General features: G+C 35.0%; 1 protein-coding gene across 1 annotated transcript in view; it reads right to left on the bottom strand.

The window, feature by feature from the left end:
• LOC5579938 (atrial natriuretic peptide receptor 3) overlaps positions 1-22,440 on the bottom strand; it is a 138,544-nt gene that overhangs the window by 12,751 nt on the left and 103,353 nt on the right. The window contains exons 4-5 of the mRNA XM_001652177.2: positions 9,150-9,333; positions 1,686-1,888 (exon numbers count right to left, since the gene is read on the bottom strand). Of these exons, the coding sequence (XP_001652227.2) occupies positions 1,686-1,888; positions 9,150-9,333 (387 nt within the window). The remainder of the gene's footprint in view (positions 1-1,685; positions 1,889-9,149; positions 9,334-22,440) is intronic.

A 22,440-nucleotide genomic window follows, 5' to 3' on the forward strand; every position in this document is an offset into this window, starting at 1 on the left:
GATCGTTCGTCGGGTTCAGTTGGGTTTGGCTACCGACTGTCACTATGTGCCATGTGATTACAGACAAACAGATGTGGCATTTAGAACAACTCGCGATCAAAATAATAGCCACGAGGACATGTATGTCCAATAGCCTGGGAAACGATTATATGAAAAAATTAGATTCTCGCTCCAATCCACGTTTTGCATTGCATTTAGGTCCCATAACAACTGCGCAACATTTCAGCTCGATCGGAGAAACTATATTTTAGCGCTAGCCGTTCAAAGTTTGTATGGGATTTACTATGGGAAAACTTACTTTTGCAAAGGAAAATCGCCAGAGGTCGCCCATTGACCTCTATAAAAATTCTGAACACAGATCCCATACAAACTTTGAACAGCTGGCGCTAAAATATAGTTTCTCCGATCGAGCTGAAATTTTGCACAGTTGTTATGGTACCTAATTGCAATCCAAAAAGTGGACTGGAGCGAGAATCTATATTTTGTCCCACACTAATGCCCAATGTCAAGATGGGCCAACATATGGCGGTAATGTGTAGACGTCAAGCACGAAAAATGTTTTTTTCAAAAAACGATACTAGCGCAGCGGGTAGTGGTTTGACCAACTACCATAAATTTGAATCGACCGTTAAAAATATGCTCGATGGACAATGATGGAAGTGTGACGTCTGTTTATCTGTGATGCGGTTGTCATTGTTTGTCAATGTGAAGCAAGAGGTTAGCGCCACCATTTGCGTCCCCGGGCTGATAGATTTCAATAAATTTTCGATTCGAGACTCTAGTGGGCTGATTGCTGATTCAGGAAAGGTACACATAGCTAGAGAAGGAACAGCGTATTTATGGAAAACCGTCATCTATTTTTATCCAACAAGCGCCGATTAGTGCGAATGTATGATGACAGGCATTACGCAGTCGTGATTTAAATGAAGAAAAGGGTGTGATGTCGCGTGTTGGGACGACTGACCGTGATGCTAAATAGCTGACATGTGAATTGCAACGTGTGCTGGAACGTGTCAGCTTTACATTCACTGAAAAAATGGACACAATGTATCTACATTGAAAATTATTGAAACGCCATAGTCTTAGCATCCAAATTATGTTTCATTCTTAACAATTGAATCAGCAAATATTATTGTTCACTTACTTTTTGCCCACTTACTCAAACTAATGAGTCATCAATCGCTGAAATTTATTCAACTGATAGAGAGAGTATTCAAAATAAAATCGTAATTATTCATTTGTATTCAACGTTCGTTTCCTCATAGTTCTTTATGCGTTTTAATAATTGAAAATAGGATTCAAGCTTTTTTGTTGTTGACTGCTCTTAGTATTTTTTTCATGCCTACATAACTGACCCATTGGGAATAGACATAACAACGTGAACAAAATAATTGCAAGAAAAATAGGTAGGTATAGGTCTGACCGTCAGGAAAAAAAATCGTGTTTTGCTCTCCTATCCCTAGTCCAGTTAACAAATAAGCATCTTTTAGATGAAAACCTACCATGTGCACTGAAGTCAGTGTGTATGTACATTGAAAATGCAATTGTTCATAATATTTGCGACATTTGTTTTGTGATGATCATTTAACAATACCGATAGCAGAGTAATATATTGGATATGAAATAAAATGGTGACTTCGAAAACACTGATCCTGTTTCAGTTTTGACTGAGTCAAAATACTCACTTGAATGGCTGAGGCCAACCTTCTCCTTTAAGCTTTCGGTGAAATTGGTTCGCGTTGAATCAGTGGAAAACGGCAGATAGGTGATGTTTTCTCGCCGGAAAAACTCAGCTATCGTACTCAGCACCAGATGGCCGGTCTGTGGGCCGGCAACATTGTAGTATCCGTGCCGTTCATAGAAGTACACAACGCGGTTCCATTTGAAACTGTAACGAAAGGTAAAAATCATGAGATAAAATGTTCAACATGGAATTAATAAGAAAGGAGAAGAGTTAAGGTACCGTGGGGTAAGTGGATACAACAAAATCAATAGTTAACTTCATTGTTATGTACAGGGCACGTGATTAATGTAACTTAAACTTTTTTCTGTGGATAACAAATAAGGGACTATTATACTTCAAATCGTCATTTATTTCGATTTTTCTGATTGTTATGTATTGAGTATGAGAGACTTAAAAATTTGCGACAAATGATCCTTTTGCCCCACCATGGTGGGGTAAGTGGATCACCATTAAAAAAAATCTGTTCTCGAAACAAATGTAGTGTGATTATGTTTAATAAGAATGATATTACCCTCGTTCTTGTTATTAGTGCTAGTAATGTTACACTTGAATACTTTAAAATTAAAAAGTATATTTATTTAATCAAAATATAACATAAAGTATGTATATATTAGTTCATACTAATTTGAACAAAAAAAAACATTGTAACTAGAAAAAAATGGAGAAAATTCATCCATTTATACGCATAAGTTATACAGAAGTATTGTAGGGTTATTCCTATCGATATTTTCGAAAAACACTCTTGGTTTTAAAATATTAGTTACATTTACTTTTGAATAACAAACTGAAATCCTTCTATTTTATTTATGAATATATGTGTATCATCTGTTTAGAGCAATTTATATGGTCATAAAAGGTACTGTACTATGCTTTCGATTGGAAAATTAGTATATTTTGTTCTTTTACAACTCAACTTAGATAAACCACGAAAAGTTTCGTGTGAATTTTGAAATTATTATTCTTTTTATATTTTTTTTATACCAGAAAGGTTAAAAAAAACTTTTAGGTGGATTAATTCAAATTTCCTATGGTCAATTTGACAAATTCAAGCTGAGAATGGCACAAAATAAAGGAAAACAACATTTGCGGATAATAAAGCTTATTAAAATTCTCGTAAGCAGTCTGCCAATAAATGGTAATTATTCTTGATCCACTTACCCCACCCCATTGAAAAGTAGGGGTAAGTGTACCATGTCCAATATATTTGTATTTATTTATAAAAATTACACATTTTTCATTGTGATTCATTCGTTTAGAACTGAAATGCTCACCATGTGTCGAAAAAAATAATAGAATTCGATTTTAGACAGAGATGCAATAGATTTTTGATTGATGGAAAACAATTTTCAAATTAATTACTTTTTGCAGCTAACAAGTTTGCTTGTGTTAGTGTACGTGTAGTACCAGTTTTGCAATAGTATCAGTGTGGGCGTAAGGGTATTAAATAAAACAAAGCAATGGTGCGAAAACATTCAACATATTCAAGTATTTATGCTCAATATTGACAAATGATCCACTTACCCCACTGATACACTTCCCCCACTGTACCTTACATGTTTTATCATCAATATGAGTACAAAAAGTTAGGGAACCTGGGGTCCCTTGTTAAGGCATTTGCGAAGTTTAATCAGGAAAGTTTTTTCGTTCAAGGGCTCACAGTTGAAATCTCAACATATGATTTAATAAGACAAGCTCCAAGAAAACTGTCTCGGTTTATCTAAAATATTCTTAGGAAAAATATGCATATTACCCAAGATACAACTAATTATGTTGAGTAATGAAAATTTTAATTATTTTTGGTTCTGATAGCACAGCAGCAAATTGTTTTGAAAATAGACGAGATTGGTTTCACATCTGCTTTTTTAGTAGGACGTCGTGTGTTCAATGCTATACTATTCCTTTTTAGTTAAACTTATTCTTAGGTAAAAATAATGAAAAAAAACTCATCGGATCGCTCCAGTTTTCTTAGCGTAACATCCTCTACATTGTCTTAGATAGTTTGTTCGCCAAGAATATTTAAAATTATTCATTGATCAATACTTACAACGGTGCTTTCATACATTTCTGTGAAAATTCTGCAGGGTATTTTGTAGAATTTCATGCAAAGATACTATTTAAAATATCACCATTCAAGATTTTAGTTCCACTGACTTTTTTTGAAACAGTTTTGTTCCAAGAGAAAAGCTTACCAAAATATCAATGATTCATTGATTAAACCCTTCAGCAATCATACATCTTCCTTTATTTTGTTTAGAAAAAAATATTGTTATGTAAGGCTGATACAAATATTAAATTTCTTTTATGTCCGAGACCATTTGGAAGGTACGAGGGGGGGGATAAAAATAAATAAGGAACAAAAAAATAAAAATGAAAAAAAAAGTTTTTTTTTTGAATTTTTATTTTTAACGATAGTTGTTGAACTTTTTCCAATCGTCCTTCTGGATCATTATTTTACTTATTTTTTATTTAAAAAAATGAAAAACCCTAACTGATGTCAAAAAAATGATGAATCTTTTTTTTTTTCTCCCCTTCAAAATTTTCGGATTTTTGAAGGGGGGGGTGACATAAAAGAAAATTAATATTTGTATCAGCCTAAATAATTACTCCAGAATATTTTTCAGAAATAATGTACCGTAATCTGCGGGCAAATCAATCACTGGGGTAAATTTAATCAGGTAGGTACTACATAGCATTGCCTTCCAAGAATACTTAATGTTTCGTTGACATCACTTACATTCCACGTTTTCAAGTTTATAGATGCCTAATAGACCATTTCACAAAAAATCGAAATGTTTGGGGTTCAACCACTCACCCTCCACACCTAATTGCAATTTGCAAATTGCAAAATTGGACGGGGTTGGTGGTCTAATGGCTACCGTTTCTGCTTCAAAAGCAGAAGGTCATGGGTTCAATCCCAGGCCCGACCCTTTCCTCGTACTTTGTAGTTGTGTCTTTCACTTGCTTCTATACACCACTCTTAATATATCACAGTTGATCTATCACAGCTCATAGCATTTGCTAGAACCTGAGACGGACAGAAATAACCCGTTTCCCTACGCTTCCATTCTTTCCTTATGCCTGATACATAGGCAGTCTGCTAACCAAGCCAGCAAACCTCCCTGCCAGAAAAAATACCCCACCCCTCCTGTTCAAATGTATCATCAACTCCTTCCCCTTCCCCTCATTGGTCCGCATTCTAACGTGGCAGGCGCCATAATCGCCTAAAAATAGAAGATCACCAGCACTTATACACTGAGGGTGTCTGTTAATCCCAAGCAGTCATCTGGTTGGTTCCTTGTGTAAGTGCAGCTGATCTGGCGATACTGGAGTAGCAACCACGGGCAGCCAATCAAGCTCAAGCTCAAGCTCAACTAGTCACCCTCCACACTTAATTGCAATGCCAAAACTTCCAGACAATTTTTCATCTTATTTGGAGGAGATTAGGAGGTGCCTCAAGTCGAATTTGCGTTTTTTTGGCTATTTTTTTCATTCAAAAAATTCTAGCGAGAATTTGGAAAAACGAAAATTAATATGAATATCACTAGTTGATCGTATTTATAATATTCTACAACTTTTATGAACATTACATTTCAATTGGAGATAGTTTTGACCTAGTAAAATTAATTTTCGTTCAAAAAAAGTCGTGGAAAAACATACATTTCTCTACAGTTTTTGTTCTACGAGATTCTCAACCTCATGCCTAATCATAAAATTTCAAGTGTTGTATATGTAGTGCGATAGTATACACTCACAAGGTGGTTGTTGAATATCTCAGGTCGTCAGGGCCGTATTTACGGGGGGTCCAAGGGGGCCATGGCCCCGGACCCCCACATTTGATGGGCCTCCATAAAATACTTCTTAATTAAGCATTATTCAATATTTGGGAATTATTATAGAAACCGATAATATGGTAATATCTTTTTGAATGCCATCGAAAGATTGGTTAACTTAAGGATTCTAATTTTCAATTTGAGGGCAATCTTGTGGTTTCAAACCTAAATGAATTTTAGGCTGTTCTGTAGTGTGCAGTACATTTGACCTATTGTTTTGTATCTGTGAGTTTCAGTTTTTGTTGATTTCTGGGTTTGTTTAGTACTCGTTTACATAAATCAGAAAATGAAAAATTAGTGTTTGACCTCTGCGGTGAACACATTTCTAGAAATTTAAAGAAAAAAAACATCAAAAAGTAAGGAAATCCAACATTAGTTTGGTATATTGTAATCAAGTTATATGGATTTGCTATTGAGAAGCCTAAAGTAAAAGAAAGTGACATTTTGGTCGGTTTTATGTTTGGTGTACTGGAATGTTGAACTGTTTTCAAGCTTTCTAATAGTATTTTATAGTCATATTTCTAACTAAAAATATCACATTTTGGAGAAGATTGGCTTGTTGTTTTGGCTCTCACATAATTTGTACGGAGTAAAATATTGCTGAAAATGTTTTAACTCTTCTTGCTCAAAAGAAGGTATTTGTCACATTTTTGATCCCAGTTCAAAGCTAACTTCTGGTAATCAAAATCATATCCATAAACTTCGTGCGGGGTGACATTGGGTCAAGATTTTTACAGTAAACTAACAACAGAATAATGAAAACAATATGACAAGCTTCAAGAATGACTACGTTATAAATAGCTACTGGATGGTTCATGGATTAATTTTTTGACTTCCGTGCTAGCCATGAGATGCATCGAAAAGGGCGGTCAAAGTCACCTCCTAGGCCCAATGTCACACTGCACGACGGAACATTGAGCATAAAAATTATAAATATACCAATGAAAACATACTATAGCATTTTATAGCAATATTGTTTTCTGGGAAAAGGCCCCCACAAAACTCTGGCCCCGGGGCCCCCACATTTGTAAATCCGGTCCATTTTAGATAGATAACAATACAAACATATTCATTATTTCCTATTCATCTGGCGTGTAACGCAGGTACGTTTAGTAAGTTTTTTTCACAAAACTTTTTCTAGAAAAGAATTTAATGGGGTATGGATAAGGTTGTTACTTTTCAATGTTTGCAATACTGTTGTGATATCTTTCAAACCATAAAAATCCGTCGGATTGTTAGACGAAAGTGATTTTGTCATAGGCACAGGCGAAGTCCATTGATTGCCTTCATTTAAAAAACATAATCACTGTATAATTTCGTTTTTTAACTATTATCAATAAAAAATATAATCTATTTTCTGATTCAAACTCATTTATCACTTGAAAACACGATCATATTTGACGGTTTAGAACAAAATCTTCGAAAAAAAAATCTGTTTTGGACTTGAAAAATTCGTTGAACTTTTTTCTCTTAAATATGCCTAATTTGCAATGTATGGACGACTTTTAGTAAACTTAATTGCGAAACTTTTTGCCTAAGAACGATCAAAATCTGAAATGGCCGTTTTTTTTAAATCGACTTTAAAGTTTCGAATCATTTTTTTCAGTGTAGAAAATGGTTTTTATTTTTTCATTATTCTTCTCTAAAACTTCAGGAAATTTCACGACAGTCCTCCATACAACACTTTTTTGTAGGTCTTACCGTTTTCGAGTTATACAGGTTTATAAAAATAAGTAAAAAAAAAACTTTGACCCTTTCCAAATGTTAGTCCAGACCATTTAAAAAAAAAAAAACAAGTATGTAAAGTATCTTAGTTTCACATTGTCTTCACACCCAGAAAGTTTCATTGAATTCTGAAGGGGTACTGCCAATCCCTATGTCGAGTTGGCGTGAAATCCGTCAGCATGTAAGTTTTAAAAATGATTATTTTATTATTTGCTAACGAAATAAATATTTAGGGACCGCTGAGGAAGACTGAATCCATAAGTAGGTAGAAAGGTTCGGTAAATGCCAAGTTTTAATGTTAATTTCACCGAAAAAATCCGATGAAAACATCTACCAAATTCTAAGTGAAACAGATGTTACCATTCAATGTAACCTCACTTATCGACGTAATGCCATTTTACAGTTTTACGAATCATCTCGATAAAAAAAATCAACCCACCCCCCTGAGCGGTGTTCTGGGTACGCCAATGTACTGACACAAAAAATATCAAAATCGAAGGAACAAGTTCTTGTACATCCAATACACATATGATCATTTCTGTAAGAAAGCAATTTTATTTTGTTGACATTTATTTACAAACTATTAATTGAAAACTTTTATTGAGATGCTCGAAAAATCATGATATTTTACTGAAAATATTTTTTTTTTTTATTTTCGTGATTTTCAACTTTTTTTTACACCTTTACACCTTCAACTTTTATTACACCTTGCAAGTATTTACTCGCCTCCAAACAAGAATTAGTCGAAGATCCCCCGAATAAGAAGAATTTTGAAACATATATCGAGATATGGAGATAAATTTACCTCGCACGTGACATCGAGTAATAGAAATATCGACTTATGGAGAGCATGATGTATGGAAATATGAAGGTACGGAAAAATCCATCAAGTTATAGAATATCGAGTTGCGGAGAGTCGACTGTAATTTGATATGTAATTCGATTCTAGTCAATTATGCTTTTCGATATATCCCGACCTGGCAGTTAAAGTTAAACAAAACATAGGACTACAAACGACAACAATATTTACCCCCTGAGGAAGACACAATTTCCGTGTCGAAACGTCGGGCAAATAAATAAGCCGTTGTAAAAATGAAGACTGCGTAGCCAAAAAGCATAATAATTATTGATTACAACCATACAGTCGATTCTCCACCAATTCGATTCTAGAACATCTTGTTTTATGTTCCGCATGAAACCGCACACAAACGTGAATAGCATAAACGAGGTAATTCTGGAGGGGACTAATTATACAACAGCTAGATGTTGAATAATTGATCGTATAATTAATAGTTCATTATTTTTTAACCCAGCTCTCAGGACAGGATTAATCTGCATATGAATAAACAAGTTTCTTTTATTTTAGTAATATTCGAACTTTTGGGGGACAGGTGGATTCTGGGAAAGGGAGCTGTTCCCTTTGTACCTCTTGTCCAGTGACCCTCTAAATATTTAAAATACCAAATAATTCATCACAAAACACAGAATAATGTGATTGTACCTCTAACGTAATTACATTAACATGCGTCCCAAAGGTTGTTCTTGTTAGATTACCTTATAGAAACGTTGACCTTTTATAGTGAATAAAACTTTTTTTTGATATCAGATACCTAGGATAAATATGTTAGGAAGTAATCTAGCTACATTTTTTATTGCATGTCAAATTTATTTCAATCTCCCAAATGCCCTGCTCCAATTTTTCATGCATATTAACAAATGGCAGTATAGTCAACAAGAAATCCCAACACGCCACCCAGACAGGCAGTAAAGTGCGATAAATTTAATAACGAAGTCATAATTCTATCAATTCTCACCAGCAGCCCAACCACCCACCCACCAAGAATACTTACTGTCGCAGCAGATCGATCATAAAGTACGCAATTCGTTGAAAGCTCAGCCATCCGGTGCGAATCAGCAGATAGAACTCGTCCTCGCAGCGTGTCTTGTTCTGCTCAAAGTCGAACGTATAGCCGGCCCCAGTTATCACAGGTACACCATCGTTGTAGATGAATCGTCCAATGCGCGCCACAGGTGCTATAAAGAAGGGGGAAAGACAAGAAAATATGGTAAACGATAAAAGTTTTAGCTGTGTGTTGACTGGTGGTGAAGCTTTGTTCGAAGAAGGACGCATGCGCGAAGCACATTGTATTGTGGATAAACGATAAAAGCTTCAGCGCTATAAAAGCTTTAGGAAAATTGTACACTGTTAAGTATGTGCACTTAAAACTGATGGATGTGTTCGAAACTCTTATAGAAGTTATATGATATCTATTCACACAAAATGGGATGGTACACAAATTATGCCACGCTAAATTTCATTTTTTTTTGACACAAAATTATAGTAATCCTTTGTAGCGCAAACAACAACATGACGGGTTTTGCGACTGAATCATTTTTTACGGTTTGAGTTGATTGAGTGATTTTGCATCAAAATCTCTAGCGTGAGATTTGCGAAGCAGATCTCTAACGAGTTTGCTCTTACGGGAGAGCGTATTGATTGAGATTTTAGTGTGAGTCTATTAACTCTGGGAGCGTGACGTAATTTGTGCATGTCCCCAAATCAAACTTTTCTTTTAAGTCTTCCAGACTCTATTCAATGTATATTTTTACAAATTGTAATTAGTACTTACTATTTTAGGTATTATTTTTTAGATTATATGAGTTTTTAAGTAGTTATCATTATATTTGCAACAGCATATTTTACACAGTTTATTTAACTGTCTCATTTATTGAACAGTCTAAAACTCGATACCTTCGATATTCAAAAAAATTTCATCATCAATTACCAGGTTTTACAAATCAAGCTGTTCCAACCTAAATAAAAAAACTACGGTGCAGGGCACTTCATTGATTCACTTTGGCATGGTTTTTTTTTCTCAGCCGAATTGTCTTAAACTTTACAATCAAGAGCACTTCTAGACGACGCATATCGTGGCCAAATATGAGCTCAATAGCTTTCAAAAAAACCCCACTGCCGAAGTGAATCAAAAGTACCAAGATTGAGATCCGGCTCCCTATGAAGTTCGATACTTACAGAAAGACGTATATTTTTTTTGCATACTTCACTTTAATTTGTCCATTTAATCCAATTGCAAAGTATATGTAATGTCAAGATTTTAGGTAGTTGATAAAACTTCCACTCGGCTGGTTAGCCGCAAACACGATATAAATAAATAACCCACAGATTTGTCTGTGTTCTGGAGTCAATATGACCCCAGAGCACTTTGAAGAGCTGTATCTTTTGCGTTACACACCCAATCTGTTCGGTAAACATTACTGGGTTTTTAAGTCAGTAAACTAAGAAAATTTGTTAAAAATCGAAAACAGGAATTTTTATTTGAAATTTTACATGCGAGTATCTTTGGGAGCTTCAAATCGCGCTAACTTTGCGAAATTTGAACGGGTATTCGATTTTTCTGCAATTTTGGGAAGAAAATTGATTTGTGTTCCTCTATAATATATGAGACAATTAAAAAGGGGACTGGTTTATCGCGAGGAGTAGTTGTTGTAAAAAAAATGTCCAAAAACAGCCAATTTTCGAAACATTGGACGTTTATATATCAGAAACAGTTATATATAAAATTATATTTTCTTCTGTGAAGATTTGAAACAGGTACAGAGTCAATACAGTGCACATTGGTTAGACGGAAATTCCACCGCATGATGGCGCTAGCTCATAGAATGTTATCTTATGGAGCTCATATATTTCTTATGACATTCGATATCTCAAAAACTGCGGATTTGAAAGGAGCAACGGCTATATGCTGCATGTCTGATTAACTCTGTTGTAAATTGAGAGCTTTCTTTGCCATTTTCGCATTTGTATATCGTGTGGCTGCTGCTCTATGCGCAGGGAAGTCAAGGAAATTTACATTATGAAAAAAATCATGGACCGACCGGGAATCGAGCCCAGAGACCTTCAGCAGGGCTTTGCTTAGTGATCGCGGACTCTAACCACTCGGCTAAGGAAGACCCCAAAATCCATACCGTAAAATTGGGTGTTTAGAACTCGTGTGGTCTTAAGGGATTGAACTTCTCCATCAAGTTTGACAAGTCACAAACACGTCGAAAGTTGATATATCAGTCATCTGAAATGCTTCATTTGTTCGGAGGATTGTGAGCTGCATGATGTGATAGGGGATGTTCATTAAAATAAAGTATTGTATATTCTAGATAGTGAAAACGTTCTAAACCATTTTTTTTAATTTTATAGGCTTAATACATTTAACTTCGAAACTATGAAACAATATTAAGAAAAATATGTGAGTACCTTAGAAGATAAATATATTTAATTGAAATCATCGCGCAGACAAAAACTTTTGAAAATATTATCTAGATTTCGACTTTGAATAATTTTTATGGAGAAAGTCTCTTTTTGAAAATAAGTGAGGTCTTTTCAACTTCTTCTAAGTTACTAAACTCATTCGATTTATTCCGTAATATATTCCAATATGCTTTTGGCTTGTTTCTAGAAGTGAAACTGCATTTTAAAGTTAAAGGGTCTATTCTGTTTGATACTGAATATCACCAAAAATGTCTTATCTCAAAAATCGGTAAAACTGGTAGGAACATCTTGATAACAACGTTTTACGGTAAATATGGGATTTTCCTTGATATTATTTTCAAAGCTTTTTCGATCACACTGGAAAAAATGTTTGGAAAGTTGGAATGTTTCTTTTATTTGAAAATGGTTTTGAAGCCATTCATTCTTTCAGTGGTAATCCTAAAATGTGGTAAACAATAATAGCATTTTGTCATTTCTGAGCTCCATTTGAGGAACTTGACGGCCTCGTCAGGTACTAAGTGCATTATGTTATAGAGTGCGCGTTAGATTTTCACTCCATACTGGAACACTTTTCTTCAGTATTTCTTCGACTATGCCACTGGGTGTTGCATGCAAATACGTTGTTTAGTGTAGTGTTTGTTTAGTGGCAAATTGGACATTTCCCCTATTTAAACTAAAATCTTGTTGAAATTATTCTTATATAATAGGTTATTAACGAAGTTGCTCTGCATAGCTTATACGATTCGTGAAAGATTTAGCAGTTAAAATAAGACAGTTTGCGTTTACAGAAGTTCCAAGTTCAATAATACTGATGTATTATCTGATTAAGGTTGAACATAGACTATGCAATTGAATGAACGTATCAAAGTTAATAACCAATAAAAGTTTGTATTGTTGTTGGAAAAATATGGTTTTATTTACGAACCCCAATTTCCTTAACACCCCATTTTGCATTTCCGTCAAAAATCACACCTTTTCATGATTATCTTAGAAATCAATCTAATTGTATTTGGCTTTTGATATACACGACCAGAGAATGGTAGGGCTGTCCTTTGTTTAATTATTGATATACTAAAAGTTTCTTAATATTCGACTTGATTTGTTTTCATCCCTTAACTCTTAAATTTCAATCCCATATATCTTGAGGACTGGTGCTCTTGGAAAAAGTTTTACTTCAGTTCGTCAGTATCGATTTAAATCTAGTTCATATGTGCTTTCTTCATAATCTGACATAACGGAAATACATAGCTGAAAACGATTTGGTTGTCAAAACTTTCAAAAATATGTTTAGTAAAGCATAATTCACAAATTACTACGAAGGATGTATAAATTCTTCAGGAAACTGTCTACATTTAGGCATGTTTCACGAATTAAGGCGATTTTTAGGTGGTGATTTAAATGTGGCCCTAAGACAAAGTAGGTTTATATGGAAATTACTATGGAGAAATTTTGAAAAATATTCCAAACACGTTAGTACTGGAATGTAAGTATAAATTTATCATCCCATAGTAACAACTCATTCTTCACATCATAATAAATAAATTAGCTGAAGAGAGCAACTCAATCCGATGGATAGGAGAAGAGATATTCATGAGTTTGTTTGCTTTCATTTAGCTTCATATGGGATAATAGCCCTACAAAAATCCCAAATAAAATTAGGTCAAAAAGGATTTGTTTCCTCAGCAACATCCTTCATTAAGATTGAAAGAATGAGTTTTTCTGATGGGATACCGTCGTTGGGGGTGACAATGGGTCAAAAAGGGATGTAAACGAATTATTTATTGAATAACTATCGCAATTTAACTCCAATAAACTTCAAATTTGGTGTGTATGTACTTTGATGGTACATTAACAACTGTTCAAAACATTAAAGAAAAATATTTATTCACAGCGGCACCAGAAGTGAATGAAAAATGACCCAATCTCACCCCATAGAGGGGGTGACATTGGGTCACTGTAATTGAAATAACTTGTTTTTGATTATATGGTTGCAAAACCATTCACAGCTGAAGAATATTGATGAAATACGATGCAAACAAGATGAAAAGATATCTAAGATGTTTCACAAGTATGATAAACCCACTTAAAAGAACGATTATGCCAAAAAAATTAAGAGTTATGAGAAAAAATATGTAAACACAACATTTATCGTCAAGTTTACATCAATTTTCTGTTTTTTTCCCTCGAATTGTCTTCAAAGTCTCATCCCCATTGCTATAAAGCCCATTCAGTTTCCCCAAAGGTGTACTGAAACAGTGATTAATTTAAACCTTCGCGAATAGTTAAATTTCGGTGCGACATTCCACGATCAATACATTTCAGGCAGATCTTGATGTCATAATCACGATATTTCAGTGTTCCAATTCATTTGTACTTCCAGAAGATGTTTCTATAATATGAAAACACAGATAAATAATTAAAATAAAAAAAAAAAACTAATCCATTTGATAAAATTTTACGGTGTTGCTGTGCACGAAACACAGTTGCTGGATTGAGAAGTTGTCAAAATGCGTTGCATTGTTATTCAATGTACAGAATCCTCAAGTAGACTAGTTTGATGTTTCAGAGATGCTGTATTTAGAAAGAATAAACACATCTTAATGAAAAAGAGAATTACCGGCACCATAAAATGTCTAAAAAGTGGGCTTGCAATTTCATTTACTGTCGTTCTTGCTTGACCCAATCTCACCCCCATTTTTGATGTTTTAGACACCGTACCGAAAAAAATAAAATTTTTGTTGAAAAATCAAATACATTCCGGAAAATACGTGTGAAGTGTAATGAAAAGACTTTAAACTTTCTACTAATATAACGGTAGAGGTTAAAGTACATGCGTGATACTTTGCACAGGAGAAATTTAATGTTGTAAATTTTATCGTATTTCAACATACAAGTTTATTGATATAGTAAACAAAAACTACTATTTCTAAAAATGTATATTGTGATGAATTATGCGTAATAATATGTTCCCAAGCATATGAATTATTAATTTTAGTAATATCACCGTTATTAGCTGAAATATTTCATAAATTATATTTTTCCGTTTTGACCCAATCTCACCCCCCAGACCCATTGTCACCCCCATCGACGGTAGTAATTTTGTGCTTACATTGCAGTCCTAACGTGATTGGAACATTTTTCAAAATTACTCCACTATAATTTCCATATAAACATTGTCTCTGGGCCATCTTCAAATCACCACTTAGAAAGCTGAAAATATCACAGAACACTATTTTTATGGTAAGGATGGTAAAGAAGATATAGGAGATTGGATCTTCAAACATTTTATTTTTTTTCAATCGCCTCACTGTTTTACACGGGATGAGTAAAATAGCTAGTGAATATTAAGTTTTACCATGTTTGAATGCTAAAATTTGTTATTGGTTTATTTGAAATAGGAGTTTAAATTACAAAAATAATAACTTAATCTGTATGGCTAACTAACCGCAATAACTAACCAATAACAAAAATATTGACAGAAAGAAATATCAAAATAAGTTATTGAGAAATTCTCTCTGAAACCAGGCCGCCATCGGCACACATCGTTAAAATTCCAATTATATGTCACTGATCGCTAGTATATGCTAAAACTAAAGGGTGGTTATTTCGGTTTTCACAAATTGGAGGACCCCTCTTACGCCAACTAGCTAAACAGTTTGCGAAATAGTCCATTTTCGATAAATCATGGGTATTTCATCGCGTGATATGTGTCATATTTCCCTTACCAATGAGCTGGACAAGCTAAGTGGCATCGTATAGAGGAAGGATATAGCTTTCGTTTGACATTTAATAATTTTGGCGTTCATTTTGAATTTGACCGCCATCTTGAATTTCGTCTGAAAAAAAACGTTTTATTGCCATTAGCGCATCGCTCGTTTTGAAGTCACCAGCAGAAAGCTGAGAAAAAACTGTGTAAATTACAAAAACCAGTTCGCATCGTACCTTCGTGCTGTGCGTACACGAATTCTCTCTGTTCTTGTAAGTTTTTTTTAAGGACATATCCCCATGAGTACCAAAATGGCCTCTAATATGGCACCTTACTTCCCCCTTCACTTCCCGCTCCCTCCTCCCACGCTTCTCACAGTGTTTTGGAGCGCGATCACAAAAAATGATTATTTGAAGGTACTAACCTTATTGTAGAGGGGTGGTTTCTTAACTGAAGGCATTCCATAATGTGTTTTTCACAAATTACCACTTTTTAAATGCAAACACGTAGTAATTGCTGTGATTTGTGTTGTAAAATACCACGCACTACCGAATCACTTCTTCTTCACGCCCCGAGATATTGTTTGCTGGCTTTTCGGTGCCCGTTCTTAAACTCACTTTAAATGGTATTTCTACTCACCGTAGCCATTCAAAAATTTGATGCGATACTTGAAACACTTTAACTTTTCACGCAACGTACTCCTGGGAGCAATCAAACACTTAAACTTATCAATTTGTGCTCGAAAAGCAGCACCGGAACGCAAATTCACTGAGCCAACATTGTTTATGAAACGAGAGCGCAATTCTAACTGATTGGAAGTGATGCCAGTTTTTATGTTTGGAATTGAAATTTTTTGGATATTCATACACTTGCTACAACCACGTATTTTACAATTTCATAACACTTAAAAGGTGTACAATGTCACAAGTGTTGCAAAACATTTTTATGCGTGAGAAAAAACAATGTACGACGCCATTTAGCAGCAAAAATGAATATTAGATATTATACAGTACAATTGACTGTAGAATGCAAATGCATACTGATGGCAACATTCTACGTCCTTGAAAAGCAAGAGAAGAGAGGAGAAAACTGCCAAAAAAAGTAAACAACACACGCATGGTGTGAAAAATGCTCATAATTTTTGTCAAAAAACATGTTTTCACTACCAAATGAAATAAATTGTGATTTTGAGCTTTTATAAAGTTGTTGATGAATTCATATCGACAATAATACCTTTGTATGAAACGAGTGCAAGTGATACTGCCTACATCATTCTGTGGGTGGAGGTATACATGGAACATGATGATTTATTTTTGGCCGACGCACATAACATTGTGCTCCGCCTTGTTGGGTGGCTTGAGAGGGTGCTTTAGCGGGTGGCTCGAGTGGGTGGCAACATTATGTTTACGTGCTCATTGAACCTTCACCTTAAGCTACCTAAAGCAATAATCAGCAAGGATGGAAATCTAGTAATCATGACAAAATTCACGATGCATCGCGGTTGTCTTGCGATCATAGCAACAACGATTAACCTTTTGTCGTTAAGATATCACAACAAACAACGCTCGGCGATTAATGCATCGTTTTGCATGTGTGCTAGCGATTAAGTGTTCGCGAGTCATAGTTTTATCATTCTGAGGATTGTTCCATTTTTATCTGTTGATTTCCCTTCGGATATATTGTTTGAGAGTCTAAAATCATTCGGACATGATTTTCGCGAAAAATAATAGCGCGAATGCGCCATGATTCAAGTTGATCACTACTTGTAATAACATCCGATAAACTCTTTGTCCCACGACAAACAATGCGAGTAACTGACACTGAAGAAGACTGCAAGTGGTAGTCGAAATACGCGTATCTGTCAAAGATAAGCATTTAGGAGCGGAATTAAAAGGTACACGGTACTCCATCTACTTTAAAGTTTCTCTATTTGAGATTCTGCTCAGAGAATTCGAACATTCATTGAAGAATGCGTCGGATGCTCCTTATGTCGGTACAATGCGCGCGTGGTGAGGTGTTCAAATCATGCTGCTTCAAGAGCAACGGCCATCTTAGACCGCTCAAATATCGTGTTGTTTGTCGCTAGAGACGATTTTTTTCCATCCTTGATAAACAGTACTTTTCAGTACAATTTTTTCTACTCTTGATCCCTTTACGATCCTTGTTTGGACCCGTGCCTTCGATTTTTCGTTGGACCCGTTGGAGAAAGCTAAAGGTGGTAATCCTTCTTGGACACCGTTTTGGAAAAAAAAAACTATTAGGAGGTCTCGTCTTCTTTCAATTATTCATTAAACATGGTTGAAACTACAGACAAAAGAAAGGGTGAATCTCTGAATTCACAAGTTCCTTCCAAAAAAGTGGGATTTAAAACTGTCACTAAACGTGGTAAAAATGGAAGGAAGGACCAGCCCTGTCGTCGTACAATTTGAGCTTCTTAGTCGATATTTTTTAAGGGGGGCGTTGCTATACCCCAGAGGGCGCTTCTACTCCTAGGCGATAACAAACGAGAACCAATTTGCATTTGCACGAATTCAGTTCGTGTTGCATTTCAATTGAAATTTTGATCAAAGAGGTAAACTATATAGTCTTAAACATTGTTCAGATCATAAAATTTGATTTGAAAATCTACCGCAACTGGTAAAAACAGATGTACGACATTTATTTATGATAATGTTATATGCGAGGTGCACACATTCAGAAAAAGTCTAAAACACTTATTTTTATTAGTTAATTGAATTTAGAGCAAATCAACAAATTGTTCCCCTAGGTAAAAAAGTCAACAAATAACGTCCCATCAAACATTTTAGTGGAAAAAGAATTTTATTTATTTAGTGGAATAAACCGCTCTGAAGTATATTCCAGCTGAAAAAACTTTCGTTCAGCTACTTATTTTACGTGGGATAGAACTGATATATCAAATAGTAGACTGACCCAGCTCAGTATGGGAAAAAAATGAAGTTGTATAATTCCACGGGGCACCCTCTAAGATTATTTCTTAGGGTTAGAGGAAGACTTCCTGAAAATTTCAGCTCATTTGGTCGTTCCATGAGCTGGCGCAATCAAATTGAAGTTAATATGGGATTTTCAGCTCACACATATGGGAAACAGCGCATCATCTCCTGTTTGTGTCAGGAAAATTGTTGATCGCGTTCAATTGAGCCCAGAATGTCAAAAACACTACTTGATACCATAGCGAACAATATTGTAGAAGGTTGTATGATGATCAAACTTGAGAATGTTGGTGTTTTAACTATCTGAAGTAGATTTGCAATAATGCTTGGTATTTCTTCAACATAGCGGGGTGGTAGCCACTAAGCGCATCACAGCCACCTATGACGCTGGGCGAGTTTCGGTACAAGGTGCATGCATACATGTGATTGTATGGTAGTGCTGATCTAAGCCTAACTTTCAACTACTGAAAGGTTAATTAAAATAAGCTTAAAACCAGATACAACCTTCTGCAACTATGTTCATTAGGGTATCAACTAGTGAATTTGTCATTCCGGGCTCAATTGAACGCGATTTACTAGTCTACGGAACGAAACAGTGGCATAGGGTCAATTTTCAATATATTTGAAACAAATATTCCATACAAACTTCGAATTGAATGCACCTGCTGGGGGAGTAACCAAATGAGTTGAAATTGTGAGAGAGTTTTTTTCTTACTCTAAGGCACATATCTAATATCTGTTTAAGGGCCAGTCTAATCAAATAGTAAACATAAATAACCTTCTTCTTCTTCTTCGCACTACGTCCTCACAAAGACAGAACCTGCTTCTCACCTTAGTGTTCAATGAGCACTTCAAGAGTTTTGAACGGAGAGCTTCCCCAAAGCTTTCCCATTTTTGCATTTGTATATCCTGTGGCAGGTACGATTATACACTATGTCCAGGGATGTCAAGGAAATTTCCATTACGAAACAATCCTGGATAGACCGGGAGTCGAACCCAGACACCTTCAGCATGGCTTTGCCTTGCAGCCGCAGACTCAACTGTATCATCTTATTTCTTTTGACGTAACATCTAACAAAGCAAGATTTTTATCTTTCGATTCTATGAACAATTGTGAAATGTTTATTGATGTTTATTGATATTATTGTTTCTATTTAATAACATAACATGAACTAAGCAGAACATCATTCTGTACTTTCAAATAAGGAACCGATTTGTATAAAAATTCTCCCGGTTAAAGTAATACAGAATTGGGTCTTGCTTTTTAAGTTTTTATGACTTCACCTTTTACAGCAAGATTGAAATATTGAAAGTGATTGAAACATGCTCTGAAGTGTTTATGCAAAAACTCCTCTGCAGGATTTTTTTAGAGTGCATCTCATTTTACCAGAAAGATTTATTTGAATTTCGATAGGCTCTTTTTGTTTTCGATATTTTGGCTCCATTTTCCTGCAAGTTCTCAAAAATCTATTTTATTCTTAGAATATGTGTTGATATTTATCATTGGTCTTCTTGTTTCGGGGATATTCCAAAATTCCTTGGTGGCCCGACGAGTAGCCACTATCCACTTAAATGTCTTCTGCTACAACATTTTTCTCATGTTCGATAATTCACTTTCAAAAGAATATTTTATTGAAAGTATATTGTAAAAAAATGGTGCAAATTGCAGCAACACTTTTTGAGCAAAGACCATTTATGTTTCTAGCACCACTGAACATGTAAAAAATTGTAGCACATAGTTTAAATAAATGATTATTTCATAGGGTTAATACCATCGCACACCTAGTTTTTGTAACTGCTCTGTTCTTTCTAAACAGGGTCAATAAGGGAAAAAAAAACTTTCTTATTTTTTTAAATGTGGTATGTTTGCATGTGCTTGAACGCAAAGTTATAATTGAAACAGACTTGGAGAATGTATATGATATTTAAAAAAAATCGCATTGGAAAACTCACGAAGAAACTTCTGAGAGTTATACTAGCAAGACATCTAGAAAGTTTCAAGGTTTTTGGGCCTTAAAAAAGGTTTTCGGACTTCAGGTAAATATATCGCTTAATTTAAAAATGAAATGTTGAAATCATTCAACGATTTCAAGGTGAAATGCTGTTTGATGATTGCTCTGGATTCCAATATATTTTGCTATGGTGTAGTATTGTATTTTTGAGTTAGATGTATAAAACGGATCTTTTCAAACTAATGTGACTGTCTTAAAAACATATGAGTTGAATTGTGTTTTTTTTTAACTTAAAACTTACACATATTTCGTCAAACCTCTAGAGTTGCTGGAGCTAATTTTGATTTCCATACGAAAAAAGTGAATTATATAGTAGGGAACGATTTTAGAATTTATTGTTTTTAAGCGAGCGATAGTCCGAAAATGTTTAGGAAACACCGATCTACCACATTCTCGTACAACTATGGGTAACGTAAATTTCACAGCAGTGAGACCTAGGATGTTTTGTCTTATCTACTTTCAAATAATTCTCCAACATCCATCCATTACATTGGCAATTTCATAAAAAAATCTTTTAAGATATCAATTGTCTCCCAACAACAACACTGACTAGCAAGTAGATCATCCTAAATTTCTACAAAGCAACAAGGCATCCATAAACCACGTTATTCATTGCTTGAATGTTACTTCCTAATCCTAATCACTCCAAAACGTGGTTTTTCGTCCATTTTTTCTTTTTATTTTTAAGTGGTGCATACGACCACGTGTTTTTATCCCGGGATCTCTCCAGATAATTAAATCAGAAATTTCTTCAACAATAACAAATATCAGGGATCAGGTACATACTATTAGCGTCTAGTCGGATAACAAACCAAAATTTTACACCATGTAATAATATATGACCTTATATTACGTAGATCTTTATGCAACCAATAAAAATTTTGGAGCTGTATTAATGCGTTGACATGCTCAAGACCTCACAAAGAACTATGTGAGATAGGGTCATATTACTCCTTGGCGCTGATACAGCTTGAGATGCACCTTAACTACATGGGATAATGCCAAATTACTCCAGGGCGTTAAATAAGTTTGGTATTTTAAATTGAAGTTCTAGAGGGCGTTACGATGCGCCTGATTTACGTGAAGATAGTTCTTATTCCATGACGTTGATACAGGGCGTTAAAATGCATCTGATCTTAATCATCTTGATGAATGAATCTTAATAAAGCTAAATTGCTCCAAGGCGTTGATACAGTCTAAAAAGTTAGTATTTATACCTTACAGGCTTCTGTTTTACAGAGAATAAGGCCAAATTATTTGAGGGCGTTCATACAGCTTGGAATTTTCGATTGATGTTCTACAGGGCGTTCAGATGTATTTGATCTACGTGAGATAAGGTCAAACTACTCCAGGGGAGTTGAAACAGCTTGACAATTTCGATTGATGTCAAACAAGGCGTTAAGATGCACTTGATTTACACAGAATAAGTTAAAATTACTCCAGTGTGTCGGTACAGCTCCAAAATTTTGATTGATTTTCTACAGGGCGTTAATATGCTCTTGATATTGCAAAGATCTATGAGGAGTAAATTCAAATTACTCCAGGGCGTTGATACAGCTTGATAATTTAGATGGAAATCATATAGGGCGTTGAAAGGCACTTGATCTACATGGGAGAAGGTCCAATTACTCTAGGGCGTGGATAAATCTTGGAATTTCTAATTGATGTTCTACAGGGCGTTAAGATGCACCTGATCGACTTGGGGTAAGGTTTAATTACTACAGGGCGTTAATAAAACTTGAAATTTTTAATTGATGTCCTAGAGGGTATTAAGATGCACCTGATTTACATGGAGTAAGGTCCTAGTACTCATAGATGTTGAGTGTTGATGCTTTGAATTGATATCCTACGGGGCGTTAAGATGCACCCGATCTACATGAAACAAGCTAAAATTACTTCTGGGCGAATTTATATCGTAAAGGGCGTTAACAAGCGCGTAAATTTTGATTAATTTTCTACAGGCCCTTAAGATGTTCCAGATCTTGCAAAGATCTATGTGGAATTAAGTCAAATTACTCCAGGGCGTTGATACAGCTTGACAATTTAGATTGATGTCATACAGAGCGTTGAAAAGCACCTGATCTACGTGGGATAAGGTAAAATTACCGAAGGGCGTTGATACAGTTCGAATTTTCAATAGATGTTTTAGAGGGCTTTCCGATGCATCTGATCTACGTGAAGCAAGGT

This window comes from Aedes aegypti, chromosome 3, assembly GCF_002204515.2.
Source record: "Aedes aegypti strain LVP_AGWG chromosome 3, AaegL5.0 Primary Assembly, whole genome shotgun sequence".
Classification (NCBI taxonomy): domain Eukaryota; kingdom Metazoa; phylum Arthropoda; class Insecta; order Diptera; family Culicidae; genus Aedes; species Aedes aegypti.